Below are 22,159 nucleotides of genomic sequence, written 5' to 3' on the forward strand. Positions count from 1 at the left end.
GGTTGATTCCCACCTGTGGCACATTTGCTGCATGTCATCCCCTCTCTCTCTCCCCCTTTCCTGTCATATCCTCAGCTGTCCTATGTTAATGAAGGCAAAAAGCCCCAAAAATAATCTTTAAAAAAAAAGTTCTAAGTAGAAACTCCTTGGTCGGGTTCTAGAGGAAACGATTAGAATGTAAAAAGTGCTTCAGTAGAACCCCATGGGTGGGTTCTTGTTAGCACCCTTTGGGAGGTGGAAAGGTTCTGAATAGAAGCCCCAGGGAGGGTTCAAGCTGGGCTCAAGTTAGAACCCTTTAGTTTGGGTTCTAGGTAGAAGTAGTTCTAGGTGGAACCTCTATACAAAGGTTTTACTAAGGATTTTCATATGGGGACAAGCAAAAGAACCCTATACGGTTCTTATTAGCACCTTTATGTCTATTTCATCTTTCTACTCTATGTTAAAGTATAGACTTCTCTTTATAGGTCAATTAAAGAGCTGTCATTAAGCAGCACCCTACAGTCATAAGACTCCCATCAGTCTATTTTTAACCACTGGTGTAGCTGCTGGGCACACTGTCTAAATGCTGCTGCTTATTCATCTACCACACTTATTTTTATGTTAAGGTTCAAGGTTTACTTTCAAGTGATGGGAAGGGTGGTTAAGATGTGATTCGAGTTTTGTGCACGCGTTGCTTTAATCAGCGCTCACCGGGGAGAGGACTCCAGGCAGTGCGCCCTGCTGGTGAAGCGTGGTCCTGTTATACCATCCATCAACCGGTTCAGACTGGACTGATGGCAATATTCACAATGTTCCTGGAGAGAAGTAGCTCATTTCACACCAACCTCCCATCGTTAGCACGTGAGCCCTCAACTTTCATCTTGAGCACACAGAAGACTCATTTTTTATGTTTATATATATTTTTTATAATTACTATTTGAACTTTTTCAGTTGGTTAATGATTTGTGCACGGCCCGGAAACCTTTCAGGTAAACATATTTGTGTTTGTGCGTGTGCGCATGTGTGTGTGTGTGTGTGTGTGTGTGTGCACGCTCCCCGTCGAGTTTGCAATTAGTACAAATTTAATTTCTGGCCTGAATAAGATAAAATGAACATGGTATGACCCATAAAGCCACAGCCTGACATCTCTGGGCGGAGAGTCTGTGTGCTCCTCTGTCTGCTCTGCTGTGCGCTCCAGGCGCGCAAGAGGAAGCAGCGCTCTTCCTCCCGTAGCTGCGTTCAGGCTGCTGCTGGACCAGCAAGAACAGCTTTGAACCGGTTTTGTCGCCGGCTACAAAGCGGTATGAAACGGATGCACAATACGCATTGTTGATGCAGGGTGCTCTCCTTGACATACGGACATCACAGAGGCCAGCTCCGATAGACCTGCGTGCATGTGCGAGGCTCTGTTTTTTTCTGACATGTGTAGTGATTAAGAAGAGATTTAAACGCGGAAACATCCTACATGGAAAGTTCCCGCAGAACGCGCAGCTCTGCAGCCTCCTGCTGCTGTTTGTGTGGATGCTGAGGTGAGTGCCGCCTCTTTTTTTTAACAAAATAACAAGCCTTAAATAACAACACAACAAAATAACACGCCCTGTGTGCCCGTGTTTGTATCTAAATCACAAGACAGGATGTGGTGAGAAAATAACGGTTATTGTTGCTGGAGGGTATAGAGATGTTATCCATCATTTAGATAATGATTTTCTTCAAGATGTTATTGTATTAGAGTTTGATGAAAAAGCACCCCGTTTACTGATAACTTGCTGTAAGCAGAGAAATCTGTAATCTGAGGAGCTTTGCACCAACTTTTCCCCCACTCAGACGCCTCACTGTAAACAAAGTGCGACCATGGGGATTAATGCTGCTGCAGTGTTGTATAAAGTTGCTCTGGGCTACAAATTATTAATAATATGGGTCTGAAAAACTTCAGTCAGCACAGAAGACAGGGGGACTCCTGATTGTCTAAGAAGATTTAGAGCTGAATCATGGAAAAGGCAGGTTAAAAGTGCAGCAGGCGGGGAGGGGTGGGGGGGTGGGGGGGCACAGAGTAGTCCAGTTTTTCTTTACTTTCTCCTCCTCCAAGGTGTGGTTATAGAGGCATGAACAAAAAGGGGCAGTTGCCTCTGGCTAGATTGCAGTCAGTCAGTGTTTAGGACCTCACACAGGTGCTCTGCCTGTTTGCCCAGGCCAAGTGCTGCAGCAGCCTGCACTACATCAAGGCTTTGCGTAAGTGTGTATTTTGGAAGCTAAAAATACTGTCAGGGGTGATAAACAACATATGCTCCACTTGTCATCTCTTGAATTGTTTTGCAGGCAACCCCTGACTGTAATGTTTGTTGTTGTGCCCTTCTCCCCAGGAACCCCTCCTCTGTCACAGCTGTAGCAGATTCCAGAGGGCAGCAGCAGTAACATCAGCACCATGGCTCCATCAGCTAAAGTGCAGGATGGAGGCTGGGGATGGGCGATTGTTGTGGCCTCCTTCTTGGCCCAGCTACTGGCCTACGGATCACCCCAGTCGGTGGGCGTCCTGTACCCTGAGTGGCTGCACGCCTTCCAGGAGGGCAAGGGCATGACGGCCTGGGTGGGCTCCATGGTGGCTGGAGTGGGACTAATAGCCAGTGAGTAGCACACACACTGTAATAATGTAATAATCCTTGAAATGGGTCCAAATTGGGATCAAAGAGCCAAACTAAATGCCAGCTGAATTTAATCAGCGAGATGGACCAGGGAAGGTCCTGATACTGATGTGAAGTTTTGGAGAAACGTAAGAGTGGCTTTTAAGAGAGAAAATGTGTGTAATTTTTGAGCTTTTCCTCCTCCAGATGATTGTTTCTAGCTTTTGATAATTACATGCTGAGCAGTAAATTGATGTTTTTGTACTACATATAATTATGGGCAATATATCTGCTGATATGCATGATTGAGGAAGAGATACTGTATCTGCTTTGTGCTTGAAGTAGAGCATTAGACACTCACCTTTACACTCATCATTTCCTTGTCTGTCATGATACCACTGATAACAAAGCAGACACAATAAGTGTTCAAAGTCTGATTACTGACTGCCATATAAATGGACAATAAAAACTATCACCAAGGAATATGTTTATTATTCACTCTTAAAAAGGAGTTCTTTATGAAGGGCTGAGGTTCTACCTAGAACATCTGCTTCTGAATGACGCCTTTTTGAAGAAAGGGTTCTCCAAAGTTTTTTTGCAAGACTAAGTTTTCCATTAAAAATCCTTTTCATACAAAGAACCAATTTTGGAAGAAAGAGTTCTTTAATGATTGTTGAAAGTGTGAGTGTTAAAAGAGCCTCACCCTCAAATATGCAAATGTTTACCCATGTTTCAAATGTTTTTTTAAAAATGTAGATGTGTTTGGAATAATTTTATTTGTGGTCAATACGGTTCTTTGTAGAACGCTCAGAAAAGTGTTATGTGAAACCCCTATAAAAAGCTGTGTTTACATCCCCCTGGGTTGGTTCTAAATGACACTATTGGAATATAAAAGGGTTCTCCATAGAACTTCCTTGGTGGGTTGTAGATGAAACCTTTGGGATATAAAAGGGTTTTTAGTTGACCTCTCTGGGTGGGTTCTAGATAAAACAGCTGGGATATAAAATGATTCTTGAAAAAAAAAAAACCCTCTGTGGGTTCTGGATTAAACCTTTCTGATACAAAAGGGTTCTTGTTAGCACCCATAGAAAGTGTAACAATTCTGAATAGAACCTCCAGAGAAGGCTCTGGGTAGAACCATTACACCACAGATGGGTTTTCTTCAGAACCTCCCATAAGAGGTTCTGGGTGGAACCTTTTACAGATGGTTCTGCGTATAACCCTTTACATTGAGTTTTAAGTAGAACCCTCCACGTGGAAGATTCTATCAGGAGTCAAATACAGTAATCTCATGGGGACAAGCCAAGGAACCCTATAAGGTTCTAGTTAGCACCTTTATTTGCTAACTAATTTACCTGAGTGCAGCTACAGGTGTCAAAGTGTTCCCCTGTTCAGTGGGATGGGAAGAGAACGTCATGCTGTGACAAACATGGGCACTTTGTGGCTCCCTGAGCAGAGCTGCTGTTATTGATTTTCTAGGAGAGCAAAGCAAGTGCAAGTCATCCATGCTATGAAAGTAGGAGCATCACTTAACCCACAATTCAACCACAGAATGAAGAACTGAAAGACGGACGGAGAGGCAGACAGGGAGAGAAACACAGAGAGTTAAAGGAGAAACATGCAATGTATTTCTTGTAGTAAATCAGAAAATGATCACGATATCATGGGAAATTGAAATACTAGCTTGTCCAACAACAACACTACAGCCAACAAATTAAAATTAATGCATAATGTTTGCCAAATGAGTTATTGTCTGTTTATGAGTAGCAAGAAATCTATAATCTTTTAGAAGGAGCAGGTGATGGTTGGGTTAAGCATTATGTGAATGAGGTCTTGCAGGCAGTCACTGACACACTCCAGAGTGTAATTTCAGGGCAGTGGGCTTTTGTTTTCAGGATAATGGGCTTAGCTTTACATCGAAAGACAACTGACAGTTATTCGCAGCTGATCAGCTTACAGTGTAGGACTTGTCATCACTTGTCAGTGTAAAAATATAATGTTGTGCTCATCTCGTGCTCATGTTCAGTGTCCCTGCAGCTTGCAGGCAACCTGCCAGAACTTCAAGTCTGGGGAGGAGAAGTGGGGTAAACAACTTGTTTCAACCATAGATCGTACGCTAAATAGGAATTCAAACTTTATAATATTTTCTTGATGGCTGCACTTCTCTATTTGGACTGCAGTACTCTGCTATGGTCTTACATATGTCTCCTTTAATAAATATTGCATTTGTTGAGCTAGGTTGTGTAAATAAACTTACTTGAACCCAAACAGAAACAAAGAAAAGAGGAAGTCTGAAAGTGTGGCAGCATGGTAAAAGAACAAGTTGTTCAGAGAAACAAACAAACAAACAAACAAAAACAAAACCCTTCAATCTCAGTAACCTTGTCTGGAGATTGTTGTAAAGATTTGCTCCAGGTCTGTGTTGAGCAAACAGAATCAGTGACAGATAGCCTTGGTTGACATTTCCGTCTAAGGCAGAGCTCACCAGCCAGTCTGGCTTCTTGCTGTCATCCTTCTCAAAGGGGTGAAGTGAAAATCATGACTGGACAGATCTGGCCTCGGGCCTGGCCAAGTCCTGGACACGTGTCCCAGCTGTCAGACAGCCGCAGCACTGCAGCACGGTCTTCCCCCTGCTTACAGGGGAAGGAAACAGTAAATGTCGCATGATAGATGACTCAAACAACCTCAGGATATAGGCATATTCAGCAAGTACTGGCACTGGGTATGGCACAGTATTTAAATCATATAGTAGTTAAACAATAAACCTGATTGGTTTACTTAAGATCTTGAAGTGAAATGATAACACCAGACATCTAGTGATGTTCTTGAGTGATGTGATCTCACCTCTGACAGTTTGCTAGTTTGAACCTAATGTGATGTGGCAGTGTCGTGGTCAGACACAGCAGTGCTTTGTGAGATGGAGTTTGATTTTCTCAGGAACTCTGTTATTCAGAACACAACAGATTTAGCAGCATAATGTCATCACTGTCCTTTGTTTCTTGTATATGTTTGTTCCACTGTCACTCACTTTTTCTCCTCTTTGTATCTCTTCCACCCCGTCTCTTTTCTCTGCCCTTTGCTGTCTTTCTACCTCTCCTGCATCAGGTCCTGTCTGCAGCGCCTGCGTGGACAACTTTGGGGCTCGCCCTGTAACCATCTTCAGTGGCGTCATGGTGGCGGGCGGCCTGATGCTCAGTGCCTTTGCTCCAAATGTCCAGTTCCTCATCTTTTCCTATGGGATTGTGGTTGGTAAGGACACACTTGATGATAACCTTGGGGGACTCCTTCAGCCTGTTTCACACCAGTGGTTTTCTATCTGGTTTCCTTCAGTGGGTTGCAGGTCTCTGGCAAAAGGAGGAATAGAATATATTAATATTTTTATTGAAGATTTGTTATCTTCAAACCTAGAATAAAATAAAGAATACTTAGAGGGGATTGCTTAAGACAAAATCCTTTAAGATTGAGGGGCTGCATCTAATGTGGATCGATTGTGGGGGTCCTTGACATGAAAAAATTTGGGAGTGCCTTGATTCACCTGACCTGACTGTCTAACAGAAAGTCAAAAAGAGAAAAAGAGAGAGAGCAGCATCAGGGGGTGGCTGAGACTGTCAGACAGGTGGAGGCTTGGATCTTGGTGTGAGAAAAAAATGTGTTTGATGTTACTGTGGTCATGTGAGTTAACTAAGCTTCTTATCCCTCTAACATCGGAGAATCTCGTAACACATTGTATAATCATTTGAAACAAGCAGGACCACATGTCAAGTCCAAATATTATGTAACATGACAGGCTATATCATAAATTGCCAGTTAATGAATAACACTACCACAGAAAGAACTGTGTAAAAGAGCACTGCACCATTTGTTTGTAACCTCTCTCTTTGTATTTGTCAGTGATGTTGACAGAAAAATAACATTATGGCATAGCCTGATACCCATGTGACCCTTTATTGCCTCAACACCCTCACCAGTTTGCCTGTGTGGGCCCAACACCACCTGTTATCGCGCATTAACTGACAGCCCAGCCGTGCTTAATCCTGGTAAACCCCACCAGTCAGCACAGCCTGTGCAGAAGGCAGTACTGACTGGAGGAGAGGGGAGGCCATGCATATTTGAAGACAGTCATTTATTTTTAGAGAGGCCTTTACATGATGGCTGCGGCTGTACGTGCACGTGCAGCTTGTTTACTGCTCATCGTAGTCCTCTTTTATTTTTTGCAAACTGTATTCCACAAGAAACCTGATGCACAGTGCCCTCTGAACTTATGGACTTATGTACATCATAAATACATCTTTGTCATGATTTTCTGACTTCATCTACTGAAATACACAGAGCACAATGTTGTTTTGTAGTACTGTATGACCAAAAACTGCAAAAGTAGTAGAATTTGGAAGAAATATAAATTGCTCGTTAAAAATACCACATTTTTACACCTCTGCATCAGTAACAGCCATAGATGGAGTTGGAGACAATATGATTTCTGGTTGTCCATCTGTCTGTACATATGTACATGAACAAGGTATCTCAATAAAGCCTTTAGGGAATTTCGTCAAACTTGGAATAAATGTCTGCTTGGACATAAGGATGAACTAATCAGATTTTGGCAATCTGAGGGCAAAGGTCAAGGTCATAGTGACCTCACATCTGTTCCAACCTTTTGAACAAGAAATCTTAGGAACAACTGGAGAGAACATCTTCACATCCGGCACAAACATCCACTTGGAACAGATTTAAAATACATTTTTAGTCATGACTCAAGAATTCATACCTAATTATGACAATATTTAACAGAAATATCTAATAGGATAAAATGATGACGTAAAGTCTGAAGTGAAGTGATGAAGTTTCATATCATAGGTCAATCTCACTGTGATATTATGATATTCTGCATAATCCTGATATGTACTATGCGACTGAACATACAACACTTTTTGTGTATTTTTAGATGTGAAAAGCATTTGCGTCTCTCACATGAGCTAATGTCCTTCTGTCTGTCTTTGTCCTCTCTCCCACAATAGGCCTGGGTTGTGGGCTCGTCTACGCAGCCACGTTGACAATCACCTGTCAATATTTTGACAAGAGACGCGGCCTTGCCCTCGGCATTGTCACCACAGGTACTGCCGCCCCCTCCCCCCCTCTGAGCTCACTGGGTGCACACCAGTTCTCCATGCTCACTTCTTTCATGTATGAGCTGCTGGGAGCCTTGGGATGCTGAGGTAAACATCTGTAGTGTAGCAAAGGCAGAGTGGTCTCCTTAGGTAGGGACGTGGACTAGAGACCGGTGACAATTGGTTTGGCTGAGAATCAAAACCTCGATGGTAATGGTTTGGGAAGGTTGACAGTATACTTTGAAGCTATGTTAGACAGATTGCATTTAATGAGATTTATTAGAAGCACCCAAGTCTAAATATTAAAGAGTAATTTAACATCCCATGAAAATCTTTTTTACTCAAGGTTGAAACTTCGAACCAGAGAGGGTTGTAAAGTGGTGATTTTCACCCTTTCAAAGCTAGTGTGTAGAATTTGAAAATATCTAACTTTGGCACCCCCCAGTGGCAGTATCAAAAAGTACACTCTGGAAACACTTAAATGAGCTAAAGGATCACATAGACTGCACCAACTTCATCAAGATTGTGCATTTTTTCCACAAATAAAAACACGTGCCATCAGAATAATTTGAAAGGTGATTTATCTATCACTTTCTTACACGCTTAATTTCTGTCTTCCTCTGCTCACTCAGGCACAAGTGTTGGAGCATTCATCTATGCCACCGCTCAGAATGAGCTGATTGTGCTATACGGCCTGGACGGCTGCCTGCTAATCATCGGAGCTGTAGCACTAAACCTCATGGCCTGCGCTGGCTTCATGAGGCCCCTGAACATGCCAGGGTACTACCTCAAACAGAAAGCTGCCCTGGAACGCAACACAGAGGAGCAGCTTTTCGAGAAGCCCCCGTTGGACGACCTGAAGATCACAGCAGGTTCCACCGCAACCACTCCGGAGAAAACTCTGATGGTGAAAGAGTTGCTCATCACAATCGACGCCAAGGACTTGGCCGTTCAGACAGAGAAGAAGAATGGCAGCTTCCTGTCTGGGTTGGCTGTCATGAAAGTCATCAAGAAGAAGCAGCAGGCTTACTCAAAGTACATGCACTCCATGTATGAGATCCTGCAGGACCAAGCCATGGTGGCCTTCTGTATTGCTGTCTTCCTGTTCAGCCTGGGAGCGTTCCCTCCTGTGCTCTTTATAGAGGACGTGGCACAGAGTCAAGGACTCATAGAAGAAGTTAGTGTCATTCCTCTGGTATCAATAGGGGCCATCGCCACTTGTGTAGGTAAACTAGCGCTGGGTATGCTGGTGGACATCAGGTGGATCAACGGCATTTATCTGTATGGCTTCACCATGTTTGCAGGAGGTGTGTCACTGCTCCTCATCCCTATCACTAAAAGTTATTTGGGACTGCAGATCCTTTCTGTCATCCTGGGTTTCTTCTCTGGAAACTGGTCTCTAACGTCTTACATTACCACTAAGATTGTTGGCTTAGACAGACTGACACAAGCCCATGGCATCTTAATGTTCTTCGGGGGATTTGGGATCATGTTGGGACCCCCTGTTGTAGGTAAGACAGTTTGTCGTTATCTATCTATAAGCTTTGCTACACTGGCAATTCTTAATTAGGTAGAAGAGGCACAGATAATTTTATTTTATTCACAGATAAACTCTGTTTCAAGGCCATGTTTTTAGAGACATTTCAAAAATCAAAACATTGAATCAGGCAGAGCAAAGCAAGGGGTATGTCGACTTGAATAAGGAGACAGCCTGTCATTGTTTAGCTGACTCTTGTATCTGCCAGGAATCCCTGCTGACTGCTCACTATGCCTGTTTTTCTCATCACTTTACAGGATGGTTCTTTGACTGGACGCAGTCCTATGACTTGGCATTCTACTTTAGTGGGAGCTGTGTGGTGGTGGGAGCGATCATTCTCTTTCTGCTCACCCTTCCCTGCTACAACAGGAAGCACTCTGAGAACGACAGACCAGATGTCCATTACACCAGCAACTGTGACAAAGTTGCCTCTGTAGCCTGAATATCGCCACCTTTCATAAGGACTCAAATGCCCCCCTACTGCCCAGAAACTGTTCGCTGACAAACTATACCTAAACCACCTCTAGGAGGAATTTTCTTTCTTTGACTACACAGGGGTCTTCCCCCTTATTTCTGCTGCCAGGTTCTAATATACCAAAATACTTGCCAGAGGTTTTGATATACAGGTTCCTCTGTACTTCACCTGCGTTTCTCAGGTTCCAGACAACTGCAGATCTTTCTAAATGTTTGACTCTGATGCCTGTGTTGATTTTTTTCTTATTATTGCCTCATTTTACGAGGTCAAGTGAACAATATGGTTCAACTCCCCAATTCCACTTTGTGTTTATGTAAACACTGGTTTTCACCAAGAAAACTAAAAAAGAAGGAAAGGTCATTACATCGCTACAGAACATTCTATGCTGCAGACTTTGGTGGCCGTGTCTACAAAGGAACCCAAAGTTTGCAAGATTTGCAAAACACTCCAGAGTGTTTTGCACTAGTCCCACTCTACTATGCTGCAATTGGCTACTGCTATTGCACTGTGATTGGCTAGTTCTGCCTCAACAGCACATCCTTTTGATTGCCAGATCTTTGTCTAATCCTACCCACAGTTTTAATATAATTTTTATAGTGATGTAATGTCCCTTCCTTCTTTTTTAGTTTCCTTGGTTTTCACATCACTGTAGCTCTGACAAAAGAACTGAAAACTGGGAAGAAAAACGTCTATAAAAATGTTGTGTGTTGCTTTAGCACAATAACATTTGAACACTCTACAAATGCACAAAAAATCTCCCAGGAATCTTACTGTAACAGAGAACACAGGGATTGGAATGAAGGAGGGAACCATTTTTTGATAATCATAATTTTAGAAACACATTTTTTATTTTGTATTTAGGTTTTAATATATATCTTAATCACACCGCTATGTATCTTACCAAAGCATCAATGATAGTCAATGCCTGTCAACACATAATGCCTGTTGGAACAATACAAAAGCCTTGCTTTATAGATGATTTTTGTTTTCAAGTGCATTGACTGAATTTATACTTTTTTAAAGAATGGTTTGAGTTCCATACCTCCTGTTTCTAGATCACACAGAGACTTGAATATGTTATGCTGTTTTAAAAACATGTAAAAACACTGAAGAGATCCTATTGTATTTTCGACCACAACAGCATGTTGATTCTCCTTATGGCATGATTATCATTATCTGCTGGCATTCATTTTGACCAGGCGGGTCCTTTCCCATCATGTTAGGTATGTATATGTTTGTTTATATGTTGTGTGTGTGTGTGTGTGTGTGTGTGTGTGTGTGTGTGTGTGTGTGTCTGCACACGCATGTTCACATATGTGCACAGATTTGTGTGTGCATTGTTTGATAAACTTTTGTATTAGCACTAGTTTGTAAAGTCCCATGTGCTAGTGACTTTTATATGCACAAAACCGGCCACAGAGCTGTAAAAAATTGTTTTTGTTAAAGTTGGAAGTTGATTATTGTCATCAAATTGTAATGAATACTTTGCAATAGGCTTTTAGAATCACTTGAATGTTGTTAAATATACCACTACAAATGTTTTTTTTTTTGTTATAGTTCCAGTTTCAGGCGTAAGGGTTAATCTGGGACATTAGCGTTTGCCTTTTGTGTTTGTAGACGGTATTTACAAGGTGCAGATGAGGTACAATTAGTACTGACCTAGAAGAGAGACAGTGTGTTTGGCTGTAACTTTTTAGCCACCCTTATTTTTTATGCCAGTATTATAATATTTATATCTTTATTTCTGTTCTATTATTTTATTTAAAAAGTGCCAATAAAAGATATCTGAATTAATTATACTGAGTGTCTATGTCTGTAGTCTATTTTTCATGGAGTTACATTTTGAATCTCAACTACAGGTCATGTAGTCTTGGGGTCATATTTTATAGCAGTAACAGGACACACTGATGGCAAAACTCCCATGAAAACATGAAAAACATGTTGACATGAAGATTTTTTTCCTATAAGGGGTATTTATCGAACTGCTCCCTGTCTGAGTCAGGATACTTTATTTACAAATCTGACTACCTACGCTTTAGCTTCCCGAGTCAGTCGTGTCTAGGAGGGAACCCAACATTTGTGAAACTCTCGCGAGAGTTGTACATGTTTGTTCATTGGGGACGTTGTAAAAACGAAGTATTTTTTATAACGTGGCAGCGCTGTACTTATGATCTGGGTATGTTTGGTTGACAAAAACACTTCGTAATAGTAGTGAAAGATCATGGCTTGGGTTAAAATATCACTCGTGAGAGCTTTCGCAGATTTGGGGTTCCCTTCTAGACACGACCTCGCTGAGTCTGCTGCTTCTCCTCTTGGCAACCCTACTACAGGTCACCATGGTTACACACATGTCACGTGACTAGCAACATAAACAATGTTCCCGCAAGCTAACGTGACGGTAGGAAGTAAGCTAACCCTACTCCAATTTAACATCATTATTTTTAACGTATTGTACGCCCCGCGTTGAGATGTGAGGGAAATTGGAGCACTTAGTGCTCCTGTGTTGGACTTTGCGATAGTTTCCGAGAGTGGAGGATCACATCAAAGAGGGAAAAATACGTCTGAAAAATGGAGAACTGTCCCGGTCCGCTGAGCTGAAAAATGGGAGCAAGCGCTTCACTGTCGCTCTGTGTAAGTGACGCTTACAGACAGTAACTAGCTATATGATGAAGCTGCGGGTAGCAGTTCGTTAGCCGCTATCATTTTACATTCTGCGCTGTTTTTACACTCAGAGTAGGGGAGGGTTACCCCGTAATATTTGATATGAGGGGTAGAGCACCGCTTTCACAGTTTTATTATCACCCCACATAAACAAAGGCAGCTAGCTGCATATTGCCTCACTGTAAAGGTTCTCCAAATTGAAAATAGGTTAATGAAATCCATGACATAAATAAAATGCTGCAGCAGGCAAACGTTGGAGGAAATTTAGACTGAAGATTTGGAGAAACAGAAACCCCTTTTGACTGAGTGCTTGTTATTTTTAATGCATTGGAAATCAATGGTTTAAAAAGTAACTAACGCTAGTACTCTACGCAGTTTTTGAGGCGAATACTTTGTTCTTTTTAGTATTTTTTCAACACCAGTAAGTTTATTTGTAAAGTAGTACTTAAGTAATGTAACATAGATTTTCAGAGCTATTTCCGCCACCGTATTTAATGTCAATATGGCTACTGTGAAAATCGTCTTTCGTAGGTTAAATTCATTCCTGGACGTGTCTTTTTTTTTTTTAAATATGTCATTGTGTCTAGACTAAGTGTATGATCTTATTGCTAAGCAACCAGTGTATTCATAGATCCCCAATAATGTAATGATGTGGACCCCTCTAGATCACGCATAAGTTCATAATGTAAGGCAGTGGAGCCCAACCCCGGTCCTCAAGGACCCCTGTCCTGCATGTTTTAGATGTTTCCCTGCTCCAACACACCTGATTCAAATGATCAGCTCATCATCAAGCCTCTGCAGAAGCCTGACAACAGCCTGATCATTTGAATCAGGTGTGTTGGAGCAGGGAAATATCTGAAACATGCAGGACAGGGGATCCTGAGGACCAGGGTTGGGCACCACTGATGTAAGGGTTTGAGTTGATAACTAAGTTAATGATGGAAAAATTTGATTTCTGTACTTGAGTCAGCTGCTGCATGCCCTGTTTCCGTGCAGAACGACCCGTCTTCAGTGAGAATCCTGAGACCCAGTGCCAAGGTGAGCCCAGAGCCCATTGTTCCCACCCTGGTTTCAGAGCCTGAAGTGGCCGTCAGGTGTGTGTTTGGTGTTGCCTTGGAAACACTGAGAGAGGAAGGGCAGATGGTCTGTGGGATACCCCTTGTACTAAGAGACATGGTGGAGTTCCTGGATAAGAATGGTAATTTGGGCATCTTTCCTACTTTTGCAATTACTCTTTTTTTCTATTGCTCTCAGTACAAAACAATACTCAAACATCACCTGAATGGGTACTGACTGAATCTTCTTGTTTCCTGACAGGAATGCAGCACAGAGGTCTGTTCCGTCTGTGTGGCTCAGTAGTTCGGACCAGGCAGCTGAGGCAGCGGTGGGACTGTGGAGAGAGGGTGGACCTGGAGCACGAGCAAGATGTACCCACTGTGGCCTCGCTCCTCAAACTCTTCTTTCGGGAGCTGCCTACCCCCATCATTCCTGAATCCCAGCGCAGACAGCTGGTTTTTGGCCTCACAGGTACAACGAAATGTACCAGGAATTGTGGCATTCTTGGGATCAGTTTTTTATGTTCAATTGCAGGCATTGAATGAAAACCATTATTAGTTTTCTTCAGATTTGGGTAAGGCATTGCTGCGTGCAATTGATATGGTAGTGTACCATAGATATAGATATATACATATACACATATAGCCATATCACCAGCCCTTGGCAGGGGTAATACAGACAGTGTAAGCCAAAAGTGGCAATTCAGGACAACAAAACTTTTTCATAAGCAGTGGCCAAGAAACATTTACATAGACACAACTTTGTGATGATGAGTATATGTATTGATTAATGTAAGTGGATTTTTGTACTTATAAGCCAGGTATTCACCCTAAAAAATCAAGTAAGATGTCCAGCAAAAAATGAAAAATAATTGCTTCACAGAGAATCAAATAAATAAATATTAATTGAGGTGTAGACCCTTAAAGAAAAGGTGAAAACCTAATTTCCTGGAGATTTTACTTTTTTAATCACTTTATGGACGAAGGTATTCTAAACTAAGCCAAGATCAGCTTTTCCTTTAGAAGTGTTAAACTTGGTCAGAAAAAAATAAAGAATAACATGTAAGTTGAATACCATGGCTTTGTTTTATTAGTTATTATTACTTTTTTAAAATTAAGCATAAATATTGTATGGTAATTTCAAACTCATAAAATTGCAACTTAAAATATTTATTTATTTTTCATGATTTCTCAATTAATTATTTACTTGCTAAAATGGAACAATTACTAACAAATACCCCACTCAAATTACAAGCAGATTTCTTAAAATTAATTATTTAGTGTGAACTCTTATGTTATTGTATGTATGTTTGATAGTTGTTTATAACAGGGTGGTTTGGTGCTCTTTTATTAAGCTGCTTATATTCTTATTAATTTCATGACATGTTTAAAGCCAAAAAGTGCTGTGTCTAGTTTGTTAACATACCAGCTAATATGATTCTGAGGCTGGTCATATACTGTATATTCTACCAAAGAAGTGCATGTTCATTCATTCATTGTTCTGATGTTGTGCTTATTTTTAGGATCTGCAGATGAACCAGAGATAAACCAGTCTCTGAGAGATAATCTTTGCCACCTCCCTGATGACAACCTCACTGTTTTGTCATACCTCATCCACTTCTTATCCAGAGTGGCTGCACACAGCCAATCAAATCATATGCCTGTGGAAAATCTGGCCACCATCTTTGGGCCTTGTATATTCCAGTAAGTTGCTGTTGTTAATGCCACATTCAGATCCTATCCAGACCCATGCTGGGACACAATGTTCATCTAGAGAAACAGTTTAGTGACTTGTCACTGTATAACTTTAAGAAAGATCACTCTGCTGTATATGCTGGTTTTCATGCTTAGTTTTGAAGGCAGATACATCTGGAGAGATTGCTCTAAAAGCATGATCAACAACACTAGAGTTCAACAAATGAGAGTGTGGATGTTCCGTCACAGTTACTGGCAGTGAATTCTCGTGCTCTTGTGAATGCTCAAAGCTTGTCTTTGTCAGATCCAGATGTAGAAAAAAACTTTGACGTTTTGTCACGAGAGCAGCCTCTCAAGTGTCTGGCCCAGTTCTTCAGCTGAAGTGGTTGTGTGTCTGCTCCATTTTTCCACAGCTGCACAACTAATTTGGCAGTGGAGCTGGGTTTGTCACCAAGGAAATGGATGATTGTTGTGGACTGTGGTTGATAACATAGAGTAAAGCACACCAAAAGACAGACAGATATAAGTGAAGTCATCAGGATTTTGTCGGTTGCTTCTCCCGTCCTGTTTACAGAACTCAGCTGTCAGTGTAAACAAACACAATCTCTAGGGAGACACACTCACAATTAGACTTGTGTTGAGTTTCTACCACAGTGGAAATGTATGTATTCAGTCGACACCCTTTCAACGGTTCCCCCGTCCTTTGATCTCAGTCTCATCACCCCTGTTTTCTCTGAAAGTTAACAACATGTCAGTGGAATGTGCAGTTAGTCACGCCGTAAAGTTCTGGATATGAGGGGAAAATGTCAGACGATTATAGCCAGGGGAAGAAGAGTTGGTTAGGGGGTGTGGAGTTGGCAGCAGATGATTGGAAAAAGTTGTGGGTGGGTTTGGACAATGTCCTGGCCTTTTGGGTTCTGGTTCCAAAAGCATTAGAAAAGCAACATAGGAAGAGAGGAATTGTATAATGGTTTAAAATGCAAAAGATTGAAGTATGAATGAGAGAGACATGCTGCAAAAAATATCTATCTGAACTAAGCAATAGCAGCTTTTAAGCTTTTAAGTTTAACTACATAGTCTTTTCATTTGCTTGTTCCAAGATTCTAATAATATTGCTCTCAATTTAAGATTGGTATGACAGACAGTGGAGCACATGTTCTTGCCATCCAGCATGTGTGACGGCTTTCTTGGCAGCACCTACCACCCATAACACATATATTTTTGTCATCCAAGCCTCTTTCTAAACAGCCTGTTGCACTCTTATGTGTCTGTTATGTAATCCATGTGACAGGCTGTTCCTGTCCTGTCATTTCCATTGACCTGCCTGTCATGTAAACACAGCTATTAATACTCAAATTTTTCAAATTCTCTTCCCTGGGTGTATGCCCATAACCTTTACCCAACATGTATACATCGGATAAGATGATGTAAACATCAGGATGGCATGTTGGAAACAAATAGCTGCTTCCTGGTAAACAAATGAAGACTATTTTGGTCTGAACACTGATTTTTGTACAGTGCGTGTTATCAGCATAATTAGTGCTAATCAGTGCTAATATCAAATTGAAACTTTACAAACTTTCACTGTCTGGAAGTTTATCCTTTTTCTGTGGGAAATTATTTTTCTGAATGTTTTGGTCCACCTCATGGAGCCTAATGGCTCATCTTAGTTCATATCTGTACGTGCCCTTCCACTAGATGGAGCCCTTTTCCATTAAGTTTGTCACAACATGTAAAAGAAGACCATTTTTAATATGGACAGTACATAGTACATGTGACATGTGTTGTTGTTTCCTCTCTCTCGTATATGCAGTGTTCCAGCAGGACCCAGGATACTGGAGGAGCAGAGTGTGTGCAATGCCCTGTTGCTCCATCTTCTCAGGCATCACAGAGTTCTCTTTCAAATACCAGCCGAGGATGTGGTGGCCTCCTCGATCACTTCCTCCTCACCCCCTCCTCCTACTCTCTCTGCTCTTTCGCACTTTGAGGTGAACCATTTTTTCTCCTTCATTTTTTCTTTCCTTTGATGACCTTTGATTGCTACATCACTGATTGAATTCTATGATTTGTCTTTTTACACTTCTTAATCACATCAATATCGCAATAAGTCATCACAGCACTTACCAACAAACAAGTATTTTTTCTGCTGGGCCACAGTTATTATAATGATTATGATAATAATGATGATACTTTACTATCTTAGGCTGATTCATAAAGTTTCTCCAGGGTTTGGCCTACAGTCTTTGAGCAGATTTTCACTTGGTGGATCACCTATACATTACCTCACAGTCAAAACTGCTCCACCAAATGAAAATCTGCTCAAAGTTTGTGGTCCTGCACCCATCTTTGAACTCATGTTCTATATACAGGGGACCTGTAAGTTGTGGAAAGTCCTGAATTTTAACCTAAAGTTTACTGCAAATGTGGATTGTGCCTGTAGGATGTTTAATCCTTTTTTTGGAGCTTCAATCAGAACAGTCAGATGTGCAGCAAATACTGTTGCTACAGCTAGCTACAGTAGCTAAGGAGATGGATGTCAGTTTTAGCCAAAACTTTTCAGGTTGTATTAATTCATCAATTATATTACTAGGAATTATTTTAATGTGTAGTTTGGAAGTACTGACAAAACTCTGATCATGATCTGATCATCACTCACTTCAGCTGTCCTATCAATTAAAGGCTTAAAAGTCCATCTCACAAATATATTAAAAAGTCAATAAATTTATACTTTTAATAAATAATTGTAGACCTTATAGCCTCTACTGGCTTTCTGTCATTCTTTAGCTGGTATTACCATGAAAGCAATATGACAGAAAAATGCATTCTGTGTGGTATTAAAAAGGTTTTGAAAGTCACAAATGTGATTAGGTGAATACTGCAGTATAAACTAAATGCAGATAATGCTTAAAAAGAAAGAGAGAAAAGAAGCTTCAAATCAGAGTCAGAAATACTTTATTGTTCCCCTGGGGGGAAATTGGTCATGTTGCAGATGCTCCCATTCAAAAATAGAAAATATACAGGCATAGAAATCTCTGTATATAGAGCTCTGTGTGTGTGTGTGTGTGTGTGTGTGTGTGTGTGTTTGCAGGTATTCAGTCTTGTTGTCTTTGGTAGGTCCGACCCAGCAGCTGTCACTCAGAGCAGAGTGGTGTGGAGAGGTTGGAGGGAGAGACCACCTCAGTGTCTGTGACCAGCACTTTTAACCAAACAATATGGACGCAATCTCAGCTCACCAGGTACTGTCATCATTTTAGCATCAGTGACTTTTCACTCGATAGTAGTATTTTATTAATTACTTATGTTTTCTGTCTTAATCAGAGTTAAACTATCATGCTTTGAATATAATCATGCCTCTCCCCTTACATTTCTTATCCTGGGGGAGTAATTAGGACCTGACCTTTTTCCCTGTGGCATTTCACTCTGTTGCCATGTGCAGCATCGTTTAGTCAGTTGTCAGGTTGATGGTTGTATCATTGGTGATAAGGCTGAGACGTCATTCGCAGGGAATTAAGGCCAACCTCTTGAGGTATTTTACACTCTGTTCATGGAAGTCACAATGATGTCAAACTGTGTCATACTGTTTTATCATTGTTAGACATGGTTCACATAGGCTTAATCAGACAGTAGAAAAAGAAGAAGTAGACCAACTTTATGATAATTAGATATTTGAGACCATTATACTACAGGTCAGTTATTCCATCATTAAATTAAATAATTGATTTCTATTCACTAAATGATATCACGGTCAGTATAGGCAGATGATACCCAGTGCTGTTGCTTGTACAGCTGATTGGCCTTTCGGTCTAATGACAAGTAAAAATAGCATCACAGTTTTGCTGCTTGAAGGAGCAGAGAAGTGGAACAATGATGAATTGGTCCCCCAGACAGAATCTACATACTGAGGGCCATCTGCTTGTGAAGAAGTTTTCCCACTCGTAACTTGGAGGCTACTGTGCTACTTTCTATTTTTAAATTGTGAATGTTGGTTGCCACAAGCTTGCAATGCAGTCATTAAATTACATTCATATATATATCTGCCCCTCAGTCAGCATGTGACATAGCATTCACGTGCACTTGCTGAATAATTTTGTAGCCATCACCCATGTGTGCGAGTATAGTTGTGTGTCTGGCATCTTAATTTGTGTTTGTGTGTGGATGGGAGTTCTGCTTGAAGCTAATCAAGATAAAAACACACAGACATGTGGTGTGGGTCTATGATGTCCTCAGTGGAATTCCAGTTAATGAAAACGTTGATGATTTGAAAACGAGCATGAGGTAATAATAAATATAATAATAAAATCCTTGTTGTCTCAAAGCAAAAAGAGAAATGAAGGTCATTTCACAGAGATATTTATAGGCAGCAGGAAGGCAGCCAGATGTCAGACTGGCCAGACTGTAACCAAACTACCCGCACGTGTCTGTTTATAGAAGAGTCATCAGTAGATGTAGTTGTGCTGGTCCAGCAGGTGGCATTAAATGTGCAGTGTGTGTGCGTGCATCTTTCCCAGCTGACATGGGGAAGGGTTGGTGGTCGTCCAGATCTTTGGATGCCAGCAGACACGACGCTCTATTTATGTCCACTGCTCATGTTGTTGTACAACACAGTCCAGCTGCCTACCTGCCAAATGACTGTTTTGCCCTCACCCTATTTAATAAAACCAGACACTTTATTAATATCTCCATGTAGCCCAGAGCAAAAAGAGGTTCAGCTGTGTAGAATGTGGAATTCTTACCTAAGGCGTCAGGCTCCCTCTGTGGCCTTATCATCTCAGGTCATTTCCTTCAACATGGACACTCCTACACACACAGAGATTCAAAGCTGTGAAATCTGTCACACCTGCTGAGGAAAAATGTCAAGCTTCATACCATGCTTCTCACCACTTCTAAGTATTTGTTTTTGTAGCACACAACCCAAAAGGCAAACAAATACCAATGATTTTTCATCTAACAGCTTCCCACTCTCATCTGTTCAGCTCAGATTTGATGCTGCATCAGTCCAACTGTCTGTCTTACTAGATCTAATGTATTCTTTGAAATTTAAGGTGCACAGATTTTCCTCATTCCCTATTTGTCCAAGCCTAAACTAAATTTCCTCAACCAAATGGGGGGAGTCCAGATTAAATGACTACTGTAAATGCTGCATTGTGAAATTGTATTTTGTTCTGTATTATCTACAAGAGCAGCAGCACAGGATCTTGAAAAAGTAACCACATTCTGCATGGCTCCTTTGTTAAAAATGTTTGACTTAGGTTTATTTGGCATAAACATATAAGAATTGATTATTTGCCTCTGCATGTCAGACTGGGATTTGTCACTGGGATGTTGTGCTTTTTTCAAACATGTCTGACATTTTCATGCTGTTCCTCCTGGCCACGTCTTGACCCCTGCGCTTCCCACTAACGTCACAGTCCATATTGATTCTGGTCTAATTATACCTACAAAGGGTTTGATTTCAAGCAGGTGTCTGTTTTCTGTCTCTCACCAGCCACACAAGATAAAATTTCAAAAGCACAGATTTAATTCAAAGTCAGCTATTTACTTTAGGTCAAGTCTAGATATGTAGGTCAACCACTATATTTAATGTGTGTGTGCTTGCTTGTAAGTGTGTGTGTGTGTGTGCGCATGGGTAAATGAAGGAGTTGGGTCAGCTCTCCGCCTCCAGGTGTCACTCGTGTTGTTGACCATCAAGCACTCAACATCTGTGCTCTGTTTTCTTTATGTCTTTGGCTTTGTCTGTCCCTCCAAAGCAGCAAGCTGTTCACTGTCACATGTGATGCAAGACTTTCTCTAAGTTTAGACATTTTGGCAAAGGATGTTTTCTTGTCTCATCTGCTTCAGCATCAATGACAACAACCATGGGTCTACAGTACTCCACAAGTGAGGGGTGAATAATGCATAAAACTAGATAACATGCTGTCTACCAACAAATTAATCTGTGGTTTGAGAAGCATGGGCTCATTTGTGTATCTTGCACACAAACTAACTGTTGTCTGCAGTTTTTGTCTGTCTTTTCAAGTTATCCATTACATTTGACATATTTGATTTGTTTTTGTTACAACTCTGCAAGCCCTGTTGATACGAAGGGTGTTTTAGGAAGGGAAACTTAAAGCAGGACTAATTTGTGCTCATAATGTAGGCTGTTGTTTGCTTGGCTCACTCTTTGACAAGTAGCCTGAGCAGCTATCATCAGTTTCTCGCTGCTGCTGTACTGACCCATCTGCTTTAGGTTACAGCTTCAGAGTCACGCACCGCTTTAAGCAAGTACGTGACCGATGGGCTGTTTTTGGTTCACGTCGCTGCAAATCAGTTGTGCTTGTTTGTGCTGGGAGCAGCTCATTAGAGCTTCATGAGACGTGTCATAGTGTAGCATTAGATCAGCACTGCTGATCCATTAACCCGCTGGGTGTTTGTTTTTCCAAGCTACCTAATGCAGTGGACAGCAGCTTTCTTAGGGATTAATTGTTGGACATTCCAGCCTTGAGTCATGATTTGATACGTAGATTGGTACATTTAAAACTACAGCTGCAACAGTTAATTAGTGAATCAAACAACTAATCATATAATTGAGAAAATAAACGTCAGTTTAATATACAATGCAAATAATAGCTAGTTAGTTGTAGCTCAGCTGAAAACACTGTTGTTTTAGATTTTATATTACTTAACATTACCTCATCTTCTGTCTATAACTCTTTCCAATTGAATTTTCTTCTTCCTGTCTTTTTTCTAACCCTTTATAAATGGTTTATACATGTACATATACATGTACCATGTTGTATTGTAAATTGTATTAAGGGGATTTTTCTGATTATTTAATGTAGGGTTGTATGAGGGGCACCAGCATGGAGGCTAAACAATGAATGCTGTGGATAGGGTCAGCAACAAAACATATTTTGGCTACTTAAAAAGTGTTCACCTAAAAGAAAAATCAGTATAAATTTATGTATGTATGTATGTTTGTATGTATGTATGTATGTATGTATGTATGTATGTATGTATGTATATTATATGTAGTATATTTTCACTGCTTTACCGTG

The 22,159-nt window shown here is 40.9% G+C and overlaps 2 protein-coding genes across 3 annotated transcripts in view; both read left to right on the forward strand.

Moving 5' to 3' along the window:
* The first annotated feature begins 934 nt into the window (after positions 1–934).
* On the forward strand, positions 935–11,511 carry LOC146315548 (monocarboxylate transporter 9-like). 2 transcript variants are annotated; one of them, XM_084735918.1, is made up of 6 exons: positions 935–968; positions 2,340–2,600; positions 5,703–5,846; positions 7,613–7,708; positions 8,335–9,213; positions 9,497–11,511. In XM_084735918.1, exons 2-6 carry the CDS (start codon positions 2,402–2,404, stop codon positions 9,679–9,681), a joined length of 1,503 nt encoding a protein of 500 aa, XP_084592044.1. In that variant the 5' UTR covers positions 935–968; positions 2,340–2,401; the 3' UTR covers positions 9,682–11,511. The 2 variants fall into 2 exon arrangements, with proteins under 2 accessions (XP_084592044.1, XP_084592043.1); XM_084735917.1 differs by lacking the exon at positions 935–968 and adding an exon at positions 2,055–2,208.
* An 804-nt stretch (positions 11,512–12,315) lies between these two features.
* LOC146315549 (protein FAM13A-like) overlaps positions 12,316–22,159 on the forward strand; it is a 28,201-nt gene continuing 18,357 nt past the window's right edge. The window contains exons 1-7 of the mRNA XM_084736556.1: positions 12,316–12,345; positions 13,372–13,573; positions 13,693–13,902; positions 14,954–15,134; positions 16,939–17,113; positions 18,240–18,361; positions 20,964–21,002. Of these exons, the coding sequence (XP_084592682.1) occupies positions 12,316–12,345; positions 13,372–13,573; positions 13,693–13,902; positions 14,954–15,134; positions 16,939–17,113; positions 18,240–18,361; positions 20,964–21,002 (959 nt within the window). The remainder of the gene's footprint in view (positions 12,346–13,371; positions 13,574–13,692; positions 13,903–14,953; positions 15,135–16,938; positions 17,114–18,239; positions 18,362–20,963; positions 21,003–22,159) is intronic.

The sequence above is a fragment of the Lutjanus erythropterus genome, chromosome 14 (genome assembly GCF_056507025.1).
Source record: "Lutjanus erythropterus isolate fLutEry1 chromosome 14, fLutEry1.hap2, whole genome shotgun sequence".
NCBI lineage: Eukaryota > Metazoa > Chordata > Actinopteri > Lutjaniformes > Lutjanidae > Lutjanus > Lutjanus erythropterus.

Bases quoted from the DNA above. Each gene is read 5' to 3' on its own strand.
- LOC146315548 (XM_084735918.1), top strand. From the start codon at position 2,402: ATGGCTCCATCAGCTAAAGTGCAGGATGGAGGCTGGGGATGGGCGATT. The intron at 2,601-5,702 runs GTGAGTAGCACA...CTCCTGCATCAG, and splicing joins TGGAGTGGGACTAATAGCCA to GTCCTGTCTGCAGCGCCTGC. The intron at 5,847-7,612 runs GTAAGGACACAC...CTCCCACAATAG, and splicing joins TTCCTATGGGATTGTGGTTG to GCCTGGGTTGTGGGCTCGTC.